The 18,331-nt window shown below is 40.6% G+C and overlaps 1 protein-coding gene and 1 long non-coding RNA gene across 3 annotated transcripts in view; one reads left to right on the top strand and one right to left on the bottom strand.

The window, feature by feature from the left end:
- The window catches only part of LOC117944277, a 42,490-nt gene extending 25,829 nt beyond the window's left edge, over positions 1 to 16,661 (top strand). For both annotated transcript variants that reach the window (XR_004656526.1, XR_004656527.1), the window contains exon 4: positions 16,650 to 16,661. This is a non-coding gene — a long non-coding RNA (uncharacterized LOC117944277). The remainder of the gene's footprint in view (positions 1 to 16,649) is intronic.
- got1l1 (glutamic-oxaloacetic transaminase 1 like 1) overlaps positions 10,609 to 18,331 on the bottom strand; it is an 11,030-nt gene continuing 3,307 nt past the window's right edge. The window contains exons 2-8 of the mRNA XM_034870898.1: positions 17,797 to 17,978; positions 17,224 to 17,347; positions 16,181 to 16,398; positions 15,918 to 16,068; positions 14,605 to 14,770; positions 12,222 to 12,364; positions 10,609 to 11,214 (exon numbers count right to left, since the gene is read on the bottom strand). Coding sequence (XP_034726789.1) covers positions 11,075 to 11,214; positions 12,222 to 12,364; positions 14,605 to 14,770; positions 15,918 to 16,068; positions 16,181 to 16,398; positions 17,224 to 17,347; positions 17,797 to 17,978 — 1,124 coding nt within the window. The 3' untranslated portion in view covers positions 10,609 to 11,074. The remainder of the gene's footprint in view (positions 11,215 to 12,221; positions 12,365 to 14,604; positions 14,771 to 15,917; positions 16,069 to 16,180; positions 16,399 to 17,223; positions 17,348 to 17,796; positions 17,979 to 18,331) is intronic.

Here is an 18,331-nt window from a genome sequence, read left to right on the forward strand (position 1 = left end):
GCTCTTTCTGAGTTGACATATGTAATCCACGCGTCATGATGATTGACTCTGAAATCACTCAGACATAACCTGTTGTACATGGATGCTCGGCAGCAGATTTAGAATTTGGAATACATAATTCATATTAATAATGCCAGGTGCCAATGCCATAACTATTCCAACTGAGAACATGTCTGACATTTGATCCACACACTGTTTTCTGTCTCTTTAAATGAATATGACTCTGAAAATTGAATTAACGATTTGATTGTTGGCTTCCAACTCATCCGATCTGCCAAGTAGCTCTTTGTCAATTGAATTGGTTTTAACGGTCCTGGGAGCCAGGACGGGTACAGGCTACACACTGAAACCGGGATCCAGAGACGTCAGATTGGTGTCATGCATTAAAAAAAAAAAAAAATTACAGCCAGTGTATCTGGATTTTAGTCCCTCAAAAAGCAACGCAGCCTCAAAAAACTGCGATGCAATGAAAGGAAACTGGAGATTTCAAGTCTGTATCGAACACACCATCCTCTAAAACTCAGAGCAAATGCACACGCAAGCTGTAAGGAATGCATTTTAAAGACGCTGCTACAAAAGTGACGCACGTTTTTGCATCATGGTTTTTTGCTAGTTTTTTATTTTTATTTTTTATTTTTTATTTTAGCTAAATTGGGCCGAGACAACAAATTCGCATCTGGAAAGGGAGAACAAGAAAGTAGCTCACCTACCCGCGTGGTGGTTCTCAGTGTTCAGGTCCGGAGTCTCAGTGCAGGAGAGATCCAGCGCGGACTGAGCGTGTGTGTGTGTGTGTGTGTGTGTGTGTGTGTGTGTGTGTGTGTGTGTGTGTGTGTGTGAGTGAGTGTCTCTTTCACACACACAGATGCGCGCTTCTCACACAAATGAACCCACATGGGTTTCTGAGCAGCACAAGCCTTGCACCCGCACTCTGAACGTTTGGTAGGCGATGTGTCAGTGTTGATTTGCGCTGTTTTTAATGTGACAATAATTTTTCTTCTTTTTTTTTCTTTTCTTTTTTATAAGCAACAGGAGCGTGTTGCCAGGCGATCAACATGGTGCAGTCCGGCTGCCAGGGATGGCTCGCTTTCTACCTGACTGACAGCTCGGAGGACTGGGAGAGTGGAATAGTGTTAAAGTTGATTTAACCGATATGAAGCACCTTTCACACAGAGTGCAGCTCAAAGTGCTTTCCAACGATGTGGAGAGACCACAGAACAAATCAGATGACAGATTAAAAAAAACAAAAAAAAACATGCAGGCTATCCAGCTTAAGTTTTGGTTCCCAGAACGTTCTGGGAACGTCCGTTTTTGGTTGCAGGAACGTTTTCTAAAGGTTTGGTTAGGTTTTGGATGCAAAAGGTCAACTCAGAACGTTCTCAGAACGTTCCCCTAACGTTCCCCTAATGTTGCGACCTTTAGAGAACGTTCCCCTAATGTTCCCCTAATGTTGCGACCTTTAGAGAACGTTCCCCTAATGTTCCCCTAATGTTGCGACCTTTAGAGAACGTTCCCCTAATGTTCCCCCAACATTGCAACCTTTAGAGAACGTTCCCCTAACGTTCTTTTTTACATTCCTCTAACCTTTAATAATATCTTTAACCATGACATCAATTTTATTATTAAATAAATTAAATCATTTTTTTTTATTTAAACTGTGCATGAGCAGGAATGAATTATACATTTTTTAGCAGGAATTGATGAACAGGCAAACTTGATGGGATTTAAAACTTTAATATACAATATATTCTTTCTGTCTTAACGCTCTGTATGTGCTCCATCCATCTTTGTCCTCTTATTGGGTCGGAGGGGCAGCAGCTCTAGCAGGGGACCCCAAACAACCAGCTCCGACTGGGGGATCATGAGGCGTCCCTAAACCAGGTAGGAGATGTAATCCCTCCACCTAGTCCTGGGTCATCCCCGGCTGCTACTTCATACTTGTACTCCACTACACCTCAGAGAGGAATGTCAATGTTGACTGAACTGCATTTATCTGACAGCTTCTGCTTTATTGCTTCAGGCTTGTTTCTGCAACAGCTCATTAGTGTCAGATCCCAAAAAAACATTGAGGAAAGATTTCCTTTGACATTGATGCAGTATTAACGAGATCTCTGCAGACGGCAGCAGAGAAACAAGCTACAGTGGAAGTTAATGGGATAATTGTCCAGCTTGTATTTACGTTCATAATAGTGCTTGTTTGCTACTGACAGACTCAGATCAATATTCTAAATGTCTGACACCATTAGCCAAAGGATCTCTAAGGAGGTCGACCTTTCTGGTAAAGATTGAGATCCTTTTTTTAAACATAAAAGTCCGATATTGCCTTTGCTGAACCGACAAGACTCCATGTAAATAATCAGTCATTTTAGCAATGTAAAATATGGCTTTCTAAAACATCTCTGAGCTCTGAGCAGCGCTTGCTCTGAGTTATCTTAAGCCTGCGTGTGTATCAGCTACGTTAGGTTGATGTTTTCTTTCTTTCATTCCGATTTCGGGTCAGTCACAGTAAAAACCGTCAGGTCAGGTCACCAAAACCGGGGACTGTCCACGGAAACTTGGGACATCCGGTACACCCTTGTTTATGGCAAAGTTTGAACCAAGCGGCAACTTCTGCACCTGAAAAGTGAGGCTAATAATCAGGAAGTGCCTTAAACCTGCGTTTTAATCTCATTTCCAGCAGGGGGCGACTCCACTGGCTAAAAAACAAGTCTGTTTCTATAGAAGTCTACAGGAAAATTAGCCTACTTCTCACTTGATTTATTACCTCAGGAAACATTTTCAAAACAGGTATATGATCTCTATCACTACTTTTAAAACTTCAATAGGCTACGGCATGATGTTCGTTTCGTAAACTATGGTCCCATTTATTTCACCAAATTGTTAATTATTTAAAGGTGTTTTCAAAAATGTTTTAAAGGGTAACAACCTTTTATTTTTTTCCAACCTGTACAACCTATTTTCCTATGTTTTTGTGTCTAAGTGACTGATGGGAACAACAATCTTTGACACTGGTCTTGTATTGAGAGAGGTCGCTGCAGTCGGCAGCGGAGAAACACGCTGCAATGTGAGTAAAAGGGCCGATTGTCCAGCTTGTATTTACCTTTACAAAAATGCTCTTTTTGCCACTGACAGGCTCAGATTGATATCCTTAGTGTTTGACAACATTATGGGAAGAATTTCTTAGGAGATACACACATCCCCAAAATTGCGTTCGTTAAACCCTCCAGGCTCCTTGTAAATAAACAGTAATTTTAACATCGTGGAATACACTTCATTCAAAGTGGACATAGCAAAATAAAACTATTAAAAGCCCTTTTGGGTTGTCTTTTCACTCTTCCAACAATCACAACTTTAGGTTTGGTTGAACTTAACACAGTTCAACGATTTCACATGAGAAAATATGTTGGTTATATACACTCTAAAAGTATTACTTTTATAAATGGAGTCTGGTGAGTTTAGCCCTAGCGACCTCAGAGCTTTTTCTTGTTAAACAATGTTTTTTTAAAAGTCTATCTTTGCATGGATCCTTTCCATAATGTCACACTTATATTAATCATCCTTTTAATGGCAAAGCACAACTTTTAGTGGACCAAACTGACGCTGATAGCCCGCAGGGTTACATCGCAGCCCAGTCTGTGGCTGCCGATTACAGACCTCACGCTTAATACTGGACCAGTTTTTAATACTGTTGTCCCCATCAATCACTTACACTCAAAACCATAGGAAAATAGGGTCCAGGTTTAAAATAAAAATGATAGTTACCCTTTAACAAATTACCAGCAAATATAAATCAACCTATTTGTAAATAATACTAAAGAAATAACACATTGAGGACAGGCTAACTGGCTAACACCTGTAACTTTAACATTAAAACATCAATTATTAAATCATATTTTAATAGCTTAGTATTTTCTTTATTTATTTACAGACTCAAGGTCCAGATAAAAAAAAAATAAGTACACTCAACACATTACAAAAGGGGTTCAGACCAAACACAAACATAAATACATATAGACAAACTGATCCCCAAAAATATCACAAAAGAAACACACATACATACAAATCTACAATTGCAATGCCCAATAATTAAAACAGGTACAGGTGCGTGTTCCAGTGATTCCATAGTTTTGACAAATATCTGGTATCACTAAGTGCCGGATTGATTATAACATTTAAAATTGTATTATTTGACTCAGTTAATCTGCAAATAAATCTTTACATAAAGTATTCTATGCACTAAAAAAGAATAAGAAAAAGGCTTTAGGCTGCCCACACATTATTGTAGGCCCAGTTTAATATTCTACTTTGTATACAACATATGTAGTTTAATATGCAACTTATTTTTAACATTTAATCATCATTTATAATATCCTTTTATTGGCAAACACTAGGGGTGTGACGAGACGCTTAATCCACGAGACGAGACACATCACGAGATTGGGTTCACGAGAACGACACGAGACGAGATTTTTTGTAAAAATTTAAAGAAATCCTCGATGAAATATATGAATGGAAAATAGTTTTTTATTCAACTGAAAAATCACTAAATGCAAAACAATTTAGGTGCATTTTGAAATCAACTATTAATGATGAATGTTATTTAACTTTTTTTTTTACTATTTTAATGAATTATATGCAGTAAAGGACGTGCAAACACTGCAAAATGTTTTGTATAAACTCTAGAAAATTAAACTCTAGAGAAATCTCGTCACGTTTTAATCTCGCGAGATCTCGTCACACCCTTAGCAAACACGCCACTTTAGTCGACCAAACTTATAAACTCATGCCAACAAAGATATTAAAAGCTTAGAATTCTGAAAACGGTGTATACGTTATTGTAGGCCCAGTTTAATATGCAACTTCTTTTTATGCAATATATGTAGCAGGGGGTCCCTGTTCTGTCTCTCTCTGGTAAGGGGTCCTTGGCTTAAAAACCATTGAAGACCCCTGTTCTATGGTGAGAACAAACATAAGGAATTTTACTGGCTTTTTGTTGCTGTGAGCTCACTGCCGCAGTGGCTCTCATGTTTGAACTGTCATCCTTCGCCGCTCAAATATTTGTAAATGGGGCCGAGGGGCACGCTGATAAGGAGAAGGTGACGTGATGTCTGAATGCTGAGTGGCCTTTTGTAAAGGAGGACAGTCAGATCTGGAGCTCTGTAGACATGGTGTTTCATTTGTGCAAACAGATTCTCAGTTCCTCCCTAAACAAGTCTAGGCAGAGACCCAACAACCGTGGCCATATGCCGACGTCCGTGGATAGATTCTGAATCGATAGCCGGGTGAGGAGCCACGCGTCCAGGCCTGCTATAGGAGACTCTGACGTGATGCTCACAGTGGCAGTCGTACTCGGTGTGTCCGTGGCTTCGCCGCGTTCATTCAAAGTTACAAGTGTTTTGTTGGAATCAATAGAAGTTAACTCTCCCAACTCGTCCTCCGGCATGCAGCCAATCCCAGCCCGGGCCCCTGTCAGCAGGATCTGTTAAAGGTTATTTGAAGAAGTCAAAACACACAGTAACAGAATATGTGCTTATACACGACATACATACACATAGGCACACAGACACATGACATCCCCGTACACATACTACAAAAAATAAAAAGGTCTCATTAGTGTGCCCTAACAGTAAAGTAGCATTGTAGCATCTTTAAAGGAGCAGTGTGGAATAAATGCAGAAAGGTGCAATGGTGTCCTAGTGCAAGAGACTCGGTGCACACTTTATATCGATTCAAGTACAACACAATTTATCAAAAATAGAATAAACATTACTCAACTATACATAGAATGAGTTACAGTTCACACTTAACCTTTAAATCCCTTTAAACAAAACTTTCCATTCAGAATTTTATTTATTTCATTTCAGCGTCTCGCGCTCGCCATCCACTCAAAACGTAACGTTACCACTCTTTGGCCGGCTCGTGAGCCCAAACAAGTGTGTGTGGCGTGCCTGTTTTTTGTTTCCGGTCTAGCTAGATCCGGTGTGGTGTTGTAGTTTTCTAACTTTACGAGTTGTTGCCACAGCATGTGGAAAAAACAACAAAGTTCGCTAGGCCAAAAAGAACGTTAATCTTTCTTTAAAAACAAATTGACACCTTTCAAAATGGGTTTGCGTTAATTGACAGCACTACTTCAAAACTACGTGGGATTGGCTTAATGGTTTCGTGGAGAATGGCTGAGAATGATGATGCTGATTCAAACACTTTTAAAATCAACCTTCACATTTGAACCACTTTTGAATCAGCACAATTGCAAAGGGCGACCAACTACCCGACTCTCCTGTTCAAGGATAGCCAATTGGCTGAAAAGCTGCAACAGCAGTCGGAATCTACCACGGTGTGTTGTGATTCGTCTCCCGAGGCAGTTTTTACTGGCATTTAGAAGGAAAAAAAGCTTGTTTCCAAGGCAAAAAACAGAGTATGAGGAAAAGAAGAAGTCAAACCTTGACCAACGAAGAGGAGGAAGATCTGATGCAAATCTACGCCCCCGGAGCTCTGATGAGACACCTGCAGAGTTTCCTTCTGGATCGCTGCTGAAACTGTGAAAATGTGCCGAGTCACCATGATGTGTTTCTTCAAGCTGAAGACAGCTTTACAGCACATTGGAGTTGAATAAGTCGACCTTCACAGCCTGTGTACTGGAAACTCCTGATGGGGGATAAGCCCATATGGGCATCTATCATGTGACTGATCTTCTAAGTCTGACATTATGCTCCACATCCTTTGAACTCTATCTATTCATAGTCTATATCTAGACTGCTCCGTTGCTGTTGGAAATTCCGCTGGATTTCACTCTTCGTGGTCTGATGTCCGGTACTTTCCTCTCTCTTTGTGTTGGCTTCTTGAACTCCGTGGATTTCTGAGGACTATGGTTACCTGGTCCTCAGATCTCTGCAGGGTAAATCCAGACAGCTAGCTAGACTATCTGTCCAATCGGAGTTTTCTGTTGCACGACTAAAACTACTGTTGAACATACACGTTCCACCAAAACAAGTTCCTTCCTGAGGCTATTTTACAGCGGCAATGCCCCGCCCAAGACGATTGTGATAAACTTAACTAGCAACCGCCTCTGAAAGGACCGGCATCTCGCTGTGTCCTGTACCCGGCTCACAGTCACGTAACTGGCGATGACTGCTCAAATTTCATAGGATATCATACAAATTTGTTGTGCATAGGTTTTCACAGAGGCCTTTGTGCATCACCCCATTGGCGAGACAGACTCGTGTCTCCCAAAGACGCCTTCGTTATGCTTTATTGTATGATTACACCAGATGATACGGCGGAGGTACTTGCTGCGTTTTTGTTAATCCACTTGAAATGATTGATTGTGTTTTCGGGGAATAATTTAACAGTAAATAGCTTTCTTTCTTTTTTTCTTAAATAGCTTTGTTCCGTCAGTGAGTGCGCTAGAGGACTGGGCCAGCAGCATGAAAACCAAAAACCATTTCCTCCTGTGGGAATGAGAGCCTGCTCTGCGTCCACTCAGCGGTGCCCATGTGCATCTCATTCACTGCCATGTTGCCGTGACAATCTAGGGATCTGCTCGCGTTGTTTTTGTAATCATTTAGAACGCTATCAGGCGTCTGATTACTCGTTCAGAGGTTAACATCAACATCGCTTAAATGTCTGCTGAGGAGAGGTGTGAAAAAACAAAACAATCTCCAGACCTGTTTAGCAAGTATGTTAATTCACCATCTTAGTTCAGAGTGTTAGCCAACTAATGCTGCTAATCGGCAGCTGGGGTAGATGGAAATGGCATCAGTTTGGCAGATATTTAGTCAAAACAACAACCTCTTAGATATTGTAATCAAAAAATGTCATTGCCAAATTGTGGCCAATGGTGTCTTACCACTTCATTTCTGCTAAAATGCATTTCAATCAGGAGAGACGTTGTTGCAGATATGCAAAGATTTATTTTACATGTACATAATACGAGGTGTACACAGTCTTTGGGGATTAGACTCCATCGTTAAAAATATTATAAAGAGGTAGATAAGCCAGACCTAGACAAGCCAGGTAGAGAAGGAGGAGGAGGAGGAGGAGGAGGAGGAGGAGGAGGAGGAGGAGGAGGAGGAGGAGGAGGAGGAGGAGGAGGAGGAGGAGGAGGAGGAGGAGGAGGAGGGTGGTTGCACGTTAGCCTGAAAAGCCAGCTGATAACAAGAAGAGAAGACGTAGTAAAGCTGGTTGTCGTGCTGAGATTGGATCACAGATTTTGTGGTCTGGTTGGATTACTGAAAAGCGAACACCTCTTAACAGATGAATAGTTTTAGGGAGGGATAGTGACTGAAGTTTATTTACAAGTCTTCCTGAAGGAATTTGCGCTTAACTTCATAACTCAAATTAAATTCAAGAGTGTCCCAGTCTTGTTTTCTTACGAATCTGAATCCAATTTCTGGGCAATAATGATATTAACTGGAGGGAACTGGAACGGTTTGTTAGAACAGCCTGAATATAGACAATATCCCCTTTTAATTCATGCTGGGATAACTGCACACAGAGTTTTACAATGCATGTACACACACACACACACAAAATTGTAGTTTGTATGAGAAAGTTGTTTTGTCTTCCTTTCTCCAACCCTGTAGAATGGAACAACACTGGTACATTTTCTTTATAAGGCCACATTACACAAACTCCTTGTTTATGTTCTTTCCTGACGCCTAAAACTATCGATAATGTCAACCTTCGGACACATGGACTAATTGTGTATGTCATTCCTTGAACCCATACTGTTTGGTAAACGTGCTTTTAAAGTGTTTGCACCCTGATGTCGCAGTGAGCTACAGAGTCACATACAACTAGATTGTTTTATAAGCACAGAAGATTTATATAAAAGAAATGTTTAAAGGCTATTTGACCACCACAAAGTTCGGTTACTGAATACTGATTAGTCCTTGTTTGAAGTAATTTGCTGTTTTCTTTTTAAGTCTGTTGTTTGTTCTGCAGTCTTGGCCCAGACTCCCTAGTAAAAGAGATTCTGAATCTCAGTGGGAATATTCCTGGTAAAATAAAACACAAACACAAATGTATCCCACTGATCCCAATGTTGAAACCTGAAGGAGTACAGTATCTGCAACACCGTCCACATCTAAGCCCGCTGACATGCAAATCAAAGGCCTCCAAACTAATGGCTCAGACTATGATGGTTGTTGTTTATCCTCGGCCATCTGGGGGTTGCTGTAATGACGAGAGTGCCTTTATTAACACCTTGTTGCAACCTGTTCCAAAGAACTTAACAGCATCCAGTGACAATTACCGCCTATCTCAGTATTACCTTAGTTAGATAAAAGCCATTTGAAAAACCGATGCAGCCATAAAAGACATGCATGATAGAGAAGAGGATTGATACATTCACATCGTTTGAAAATATTACTTAGTTAAAAGAAAATGTCACAAAAAACATGATTTGGCAGTAAAAAACCCAACTAACCAAATAACTCTTTTCACAACGGTTACTCTGTGTGAAGCACCCAACCTCCTAAACCTGCAGCAAGAATATTAATATTTTAAATAAATAATTTAAGTTTTAAAAAAAAATCAGTTGGAAATGATGGTGTTAAATGTGCAGTCAATTCATAAGAAGGAATATGAGGCACTATATATGCATGAGTCACATTGATCTTATATGTTAAAGATTTAGGAACGGACATGCATCACGCTGGAAACTGGTTTACAGAAGAAGCCCAGGCGACTAGGACAATGTTCCTGTCAAGGCTGTTTTATTCAGCAAACCTAGTTTAATTATAATGGTGGCTGATACCTGGCGTGTACGCAGCATGTGTTTTTAATATATTTGAGATTTCATTTTCTGTCTGATGTTAACAACAACTGAAGAATTCATGAAGCTGGAGAGCATCCTTTTGCTGTGAATGCAGTAGGCAAAATATCTTCTTAATGTATACTTTATTAATCCCATTCATTTTCACTCTGGCCTGAATTACCTATACATGCACTGAATGGAGATATGTCCACCACCATACTTAGGTTTGTATGGGGACTTGAACCAGCAACCCTCCGGTTCCCAACTCTACTCCCTACTGCCACCCCCGGTGGTGCCTTCTGAGGCACATCTGTTACACTCTGGCACTGATGAACTCTTGATTTACCTTTTATTAGACGGTGCTGGTGAGTGATGTCTGGACATCATGTCGCTAACTGTGTGTGTTTGTGTGTGTGTGTCTGTGTGTGTGGCTTTGATCTTAATGCCTTCAAAAAATGTAGGAAAACCCAACCTTTAAGGACACCAGGTTTCTATCTGAATGAGTAATGTATTGTAAATAAATAAATGTTCTTCCATAAAATACAGGGGGCATAAGTATTCCCCCCCCTATGTTAAATTCCCATAGAGGCAGGCACATTTTTACTATCAAAGGCCAGTTATTTTTAATGGATCAGTTACTATGCATCCTGATAAAGTTCCCTTGACCTTTGGAATTAAAATAGTATTTTAAATAAAGGTGCTGTAAGTCACGTCATATGTTGAGAAAAGAGAGAGGGAAAATGAGTAATTACATATAAAAAAGGGTTTAGACAGATTTTATGATTGGAATCAACAGACAAATGAAAAGGAATAGTTTGTTTATGGGAAATACATTTATTGCTTGTAAAAACCCAACTACACACTTCAGATGTTTTCACAGATGGAACTTTAAGTCAAGGAAATACCAAGCTAACAAGCTAAGCTAACAAGCTAAGCTAACCAGCTCCGGGATTCTGGATGGTATCTCGTGCTCAAGAGACAAAACAAAATCCCATGTCCCTTTTGCGGTCTCCGTACGGGACACCTGATCACATCCTAAACCTTTGTCACCAGAAGGGCCATCCCAGCCCAGTCTCTTTTACTAATAGTCACCGTAGTAATGATTGCACCTCTGTCATGAAACGTCAGCTGAAATTCAATGAGAAATCCTATTTATTCTGAATACCGGTATTTATTTTGCAATAGCCAGACTTGCAACAGTAATTACAGTCATCTCTAAACTGAGCGTTTGAATGGGACACATGAAAGGGTTCATCCAAATGCGAGTTTCAGTCAAGCCCCTGTGAGACAGATTTCAGAGCTTGATCAAAAGCCTCATGGTCAGACTGAAGTGGTCACCGCCAGATGGAGGGACTCAGCTATATAGTCCAAGTTTCGACCGTTGATTGCACTCACGTTTAGACAGCCAATGGGAAGCAGGTACACGTGTCTCCTCTTGGACAGAAATTCTACCTGCTCACCTAAAAAACACAAGAAATACTTTGAAAGGACATCAGTATTCAAAACATCATGCCCTTTGTTGTTTTAAAAAGAAAGTAAAGAAAGAAAATCCATGAAGATCAGTATCATTAACAATCATTTCCATTGTTCAATAATAATACTGCAATAGTTTAATAATAAATATTTCCTGAAAATTCCTTTTGATGGCACCACAACCATTATAATGATCAGTGATTAAGGTTGAGGCCTGTACATGTACAGACATAACCAAGCCAAACATATAACATTACTATGTATAAACTATAAGCATATTATATTATAATATGTTATAGGGACAAAAGTCCAACATGGAAGAAACGGTGCAGTCTGTATGTGACAACACATGTTCTAGCCCAAAACACGCGTGACATCGCTTTAAGCACCTTTAACATGACCCACGGGAGCATTTCACAGCAGTGGCAGGAAATACAACCTCATTTTTAAACCAAAGAACGCCAGGGTTACTGTAAGTGTTAACATTTGGTTATGTTTAGGCACAAAAAACTACTTGGTTATGTTTGGGCACCCACACTAATCAGTTAAGTTTAGAAGAAAAAAAAAGATTGTGGTTTGGGTAAATATCAGAGGTGGGGGGGGGGTTCATAAATTGACTGGATACTCTCGTTGTTTAACTTCCTGCCCGCTGACCGAACGGCCCTCGCGTGGAAATCGACCTGGTGCGTATCTTTGGTGCAGCGGAGTGGAGAGCTGATTGACGCACGCTTCTGGGACTCGCCGTGGTGCAGCTGTTAGAATATCTAGCTTTGATATAAATGATCGTGAATGCTCAAAGTGGCCATGGCATCTCCGGAACACAGCGCAGATGGACCCGAGGTTAAATAGGGGTTATACTTAGTCACCTTACTTCCTGCTTTGCTAACTTCGTAAATTCTATAGCCATTAGAGAGCGCTGTCACAAGTCGCAATTCCTGCTTGAACGAATGACCTATGTGGGCGTTTTTCGGGGAAGGACAGTCTCGCTACTCACCATTCAAGCCTGTGAAACAGTAGAGTCCACCTTGTTGAGTTAGGTGGTCCCAGCAACCTGGAGTTCCCAGAAGCCTCAGCCTATCTCTTAAAACCTCTCTGATCAGCTTACATCTCTCCACAATGCTCTTTAATTCTTCCTTCCTTGGAAACAGAAAAAGTGGACAGCATTTGGAGAAAAAAATACTATCTTAAGTATAGTACCAGGACAGTTTTCAGTCAATGGCTTTTCTTTAAGCTATTTTTATTATTTACTTTAAGCTTTAACATTCCACTCTGTAAGAAGTCTGAAGAAAGTTGTTCTCCTTCGTACTTTTTTATGGTTGTACAATGCTACGCTTTTTAACACTCATGCCCTCTTCGGGCATTTTTTGTTCTTTTATTTTGTGGTAATTTTTGCTGTGTTGCTGATTATGGTATGACATTTTGTCACAAACTTTCTCTTTGGTCAAAATGTTTAAATCCAGTGTTTTTTACTCTTACAGTACGGCTCCATGATATATCTGGCAGTAATTTCATCATATCGGCCTACAAAGGGAAAATGGTTGAATCTGGTGGAATACAGTAAAATTGTCAAATATCACCACTTATTAAAAGTGAAATGCTGACATCACAGAATGCATGGTTTAAAACTGTAAAGGTGAGATAAAAACATGTTGTTTTATTGGAAGTCAATGAGGCATTTTTGTCCACGAATGTGTCCAGCGGGAGTATCTGGCACTACATAATAAATACTACTGCAATCAAATCAGTTTTGTTGATAATCTTTGACATATCCAAGACTCTAATCACCGCCAAAGCCCCATTCCACTATGATTTATTTTTATGGAAAATAATTAATGTTCTGTTGGATTTTTCATGAATAATAATGACTTTAAAGAATTCATCTGGCATTTAAAGGGATAAATCCTACCTTTTTGCCACAAAGGTATCCAATGTTTGTACATTTGAGGAGGGCACAAGGGTTAATTAAATGTTGTTGGCATTTCATATATTTTTACATCATGTTTTGATGTTAAAACGTGGCCCAGTCAATCCTTAAGCTTAACTTTACCTCATGGCTACGTTAGCGGTGACCCATTAAGCCTTTCGTTATGTTGTGTAGTCTACATTAAAAACATTATCAGTGTTTCCCCTCCCATTGTTTTGGGGGGGCAGCCCCCCGCACCCCCCGAAAGGATGAAAAAATTATATAATTATGCTAAAAATACAAAAATTTAAAATTGGATGTTAAAATATAACTTTTTTCCCACATACAGGCAATTCTCTTCTTGTTCATCGTCTTAAAAGTTCAATTCATTTTAACTATGGTCCCGCAACCTTGCCCCTATTTTCACCTGCTGCTGAGTAACGGACATAAACACGCCATGGTCTCGTGAATATAGTATAACAGTAGCAAGCTCCTCTGTAGTTACTAGCGGTAAAAAATGTAGAGGAGCGGAGAAGGTGACAAGCCGATAAAGCCAAAAATGTGTATTTTCGTGTTACAAGCAACAAAACTACCTGAAGAAGTAACTCAAGCAAAGCCAGCCTCTGTGGAGACGCCACCTGACACCTTGCAGGAGCACCATGAGCTGCCGATCAACGTTTTACGGGTACAGTTGACAGGCAGCTCATGGTGCTCACGCAAGGTGCAGGACAGTACAGTTAATTAATCTAACGTTTCCCCCCCAAGTCGATTTTTAGTCGAAATTTTAGGACTTTAGTCAACCAAGATTTTCTTTGGTTGATTGGAGCCCTACAGTCTTGAATATTCCTGAATCACACCCATTTATACCCTGCACCTGGTGGCGGTTCCTTTTCACCTGGTGCATTCAAATCCATTCTCATTGGTCCGTGGTAGGCATGGCAACATGCCTAGCGCATCTTCGCTGTCCAATGAGGAAGGACATGGCTCTAAACTCTGCCCCTTTGGGGGTCGTTTTTGGTCACAGATCAAAAGGTTCTATCATGTGAATGGGAAATTCTAACATCAATACAGTTTAATCAACATTGTGTTGTCTTAGCCTAGTCTAAGACCCCAAGGGGCAGGAGACAGGAGGCCTCATCCTGGTGTGTAGCAGGTAGGCTTCTTTCCATATGTTAAATGCCAAACTTGACCAGATCAATTCTTTAGATTCAAGAGATAGAGAGGGGGAAGGTGAAGGACAGACATATGCATATTTTCCTAACCTGACTCCATCGTACGTCCACAGAAATACATTGTTTTCACAACATTGTTTTTAAGTTTTCACCAGTTCAACTTTTTATAGCATTGCGTGCCAGTTGGTTGCAATGGCCCAAAAAGCTATTGCTCTGTAAATCTACTGACACGGTAGCAATGTAGTTGCCCAACAACATTCTTTAAATGACTAGATTATTCATTCAAGTGAAGCGCCACTCACCATTCAGCCAGATGGGCTGGGTTACTGAGCACCGTGGCGACGACCTGTGCTCCTCCTACAGACGGCTGGGCCCACAGCGGCCGGACTATTTTGTCAGCTTGACGCTGCACAGATAACAGGAGCGAGTTCTGCTTTAGGACGAACAGGAGGTGTCCAACAGCCTCACCTTACAAAGGAAAGGAGAATGATGAGTCTGATGTGAAGAAACACCATTTTCCATCAGTGGTGCTGTTATGTTATATTTCCCTTTCTCTTATGTTTCTGCGATTGAAAAGGCAGATTGAATCAGAAAACCTATAGAGCACTCAGTTCCGAGTGAGTGAACATCACCCAGGTCATACAGAAACAAGGAACAAGCTGATCTGCCTCACAGTGAGAGTCCTTATCATAATTGAAAGGCAACAGAAAGCGTGACTGTGACTATACACTGAGCATGCATTGTCTGGGTTACAATGTGTAAGACAAACATGAATACATAGTTGCTCTTTTCAATGGTAAGGATATGTGTAATATATATATATATATATATATATATATATATATATATATATATATATATATATATATATATATTGTATATATATTTTGGATGCCAGAAAAAGCATGCTCATGTGACTTTAAATCAGCACAGCCCAGACTTGTTCTGCTGTCTGTTTTCTGCTGAAAACAAGAGAGACAGCAAAACAAGTCTGGGTTGTACTGATTTAAAGTCACAGATTAGTTTGTGACACACAAATAAATCTATTTTTAGTCTCACATTGCTATCTCCATAGCACTGTGGCGTAAGGTCTGCCTACACCACAGATACGTTCTAGGAGAGAAGGAAAAACCTTCTGGGTTGTTTGCATTTCTTTAAACCAATCTCAATCATCTCCCGACGCGGCGACGGTGGCTCTGCTAAATAGTCTCGGGAAGGAACTAGTTTTAAAGAAATTAACTGTTCACACAATACAGTAACGTGAGCTAATTAAATTAGCTGGATACATGGGTAAACCTCATTAATCTCTTATCTTTTCACCGTGTGTACTTCATCCATAGCAAGCCACCCAATTGTTCCCAAAACGTCCCAATTAGACAGGCAATGCTGTAAATATGTTCTTTGTAAATCTTTACAATCATTCACCGAAAGAACCAAGCCGGCTTGCCATTTTCAGCATGTAGCTTACTAGCTTGAACTTTGTTTCGTGAAGCTAAGGGATTTTGAGAACGGCGACGAACAGAGAGCGGAAGGTGATGGGTAAAGCCTGACACTATTTGCCAGATGTCATCCTGGAAATGTACTTTCTAATCAATTCTTAACATCACTTTCTCACCATATAATCCAAAGCAGTGGGAGAAGGACTGAGCACAGAGGAGCTCCATCCCCTGCGAGGCACAGTACTGAACAGGCCAGGCATCCCGCTCTAAGTCCCCACAGCAGAGAGCCTGGGCAGGCAGCAAGAGGAAAGGGAAAAGCCTACGCCTCTGTTGAAAGAGATTGACGAGACTGCAAATGCTGATTTTAAGTAGGAGTGAGGAGCTGCTTGACTGATAATTGTAGCCTCTGTTAAAGAGCATAAATGTACACAACAGTTACCATTACGAGCTTTGTAATCATGGCCCATTGATTTTGAGAGAGGTCTGCTCCGGTGGGATAGTGGGCAGACGCTGACAGAACAACAACACTTTGCTCCGGAGCCTCCTCCAAATCCTCCAGAAGCTTCTCCAAACAAACGCCCCGCTTCTTGTCATCCCAGTAATAATACTCGCGGATATCTGGGATGCCCGCTGCCTGGAAGATGCCAGCCAATGAGTCTGCAGGGAGGATCAAAACAAAACAAAAAGAGTGGATTCCAAAGCAGTACAAACTCCTCAAGTTCAATGCTGCTTTAACCTCCAGTGTGTAATTACAGTGTGTGATTCATTTCATATAAAAAGTAATAGAATTATCCAACCTTTACAAACGCTAATCTTATCTGTGTTTGAAAGTTGTTTTACCCACTTCAACACCTATGTCCACATATGTGTATGTATAGTAACGTATGTTTCTATGGATACAGCTTCAGTATTTGAGTTGTTATTTGCGGTCCAGTGAGTCATTCTCTAGTCTTGTTTTTTGATGTAAAGGATACACGAGTAGCGCATACAGTTGCAATCTTCACACTGATGACAATATTCTAATGTGAAAAATTAATAGAGCCTATGGCACTTCTTGCTTTGTCTTTGGTGTTATGCAGGGAATTATTTTACCAAAACATACTCTGGTTTATTGGCATTTCTTTAAACCAATCACAATCGTTTAAATAATATGTATTTAATGCTGCCTCTGCAAAATAACCTGAGGAGCAAACATGCAGGCCTGCCTTGTCGCATGATCCAAATTTTGTTTCATAACTTGCCCTTTTCCCTGAGTAGCTCGCTGCCTCTGTGTTTGTTGTTGTTTCCTGAAGTGAAGGGAGTTTGAGAACAGCAACACACGAGCGGAAGGTGAGGAACATCCATGTGTGTCAAGCAATTATCCTGTAAATGTACTTCCACTGATCCAGAATAATCAGAGGTGACATGGGTGTGCGGGAATCTTTTTTATTCTTGTGTGGTTGTGTCTTTAAATGCTGTTAAGAGGAAGTGATGGGAGCTTACCATGACAGGGGGAAGAGAGATAAACCGTCCCACATCGAGCCCCCCCCACACCATAGGAGTGCTTCAAGAGTTCAGCCCCAAGACGCACAGCAGCGGTAAAACCAGGAGTTTGGACACCGAACGCCTGCAACGGAAATCAAGAAACACCTAGAGTTCTATAGGGCCGACTAGCATTCTTCACAGTGAACCATTACCAGTGCTTAAACAACTTTTTTTTTATGTATTTAGATTTTATTTCTTCTTTATTCTGTATATGTACTATCCTTGTATAAATATGAACATATTTGCACATATGTGGCCTACATAGTCATTGAATTGCATTAGGTGTACTATTCTTGCATTGATTTATTCTGCGGATAAAGCTGGACATAAACCCATTACAAATGCCTCTGCACGGTGCTTATTGATTGGTTGATTAGTGTGCAACAGGCTCATGCATAGGTGTAATTTACAGGAGTTAGATTAGATACAGGCTACTGTGTCATCTGTACATGTTGGTTGCTGTGCACACTGAGGTGTAAATATATCCCTGAGCTACAGTCAGTTAAAGTGTGCATGCACAGCTGAGGTTACCCGGTTCTCCACTATTGCCCGAGAGCCCTTCCCCACAGTGACCTCTGTGGCTCGCCTGGTGAATTCTGTGAGACCAAGAGAAGATGGATACTCCGGACGAGTGGTGGGATCGGCGCTCAGCTGCTGCTTTATTCTTCTAACAAGACGCAGTTCAAAGGTTTTCCCTTCCTCGTTGTAATACTCTGCAAAAGACAGACACTGCAAATGTGTTTTCATCCAACACAACACTCTCAAATGAGAGAAATATGCGATTGAGGCTCCGGCAAAGTCAACCCTAAAATTGAATTAACACACTATTGCTTACATATGTGCATTGTAGTGTCAGTGTGTGATTTACAGTAACCATTAGGGGAGGGAATTTCTGGCTACCGCACGATTCGATTGTTAGATACTGACATACACTGAATTTGTCACAAGTTGTAATTAAATGTTTTGTCTTTTTGTCATTTTGTAGTCATTCCATGCTTAAGCCTTAAACATGCTTGTGAAAGTCACCTTCTCTTACAGTGATCTTCGATTGATTCCCCCCCCCCCC

The sequence above is a fragment of the Etheostoma cragini genome, chromosome 5, assembly GCF_013103735.1.
Source record: "Etheostoma cragini isolate CJK2018 chromosome 5, CSU_Ecrag_1.0, whole genome shotgun sequence".
Lineage (NCBI taxonomy): Eukaryota > Metazoa > Chordata > Actinopteri > Perciformes > Percidae > Etheostoma > Etheostoma cragini.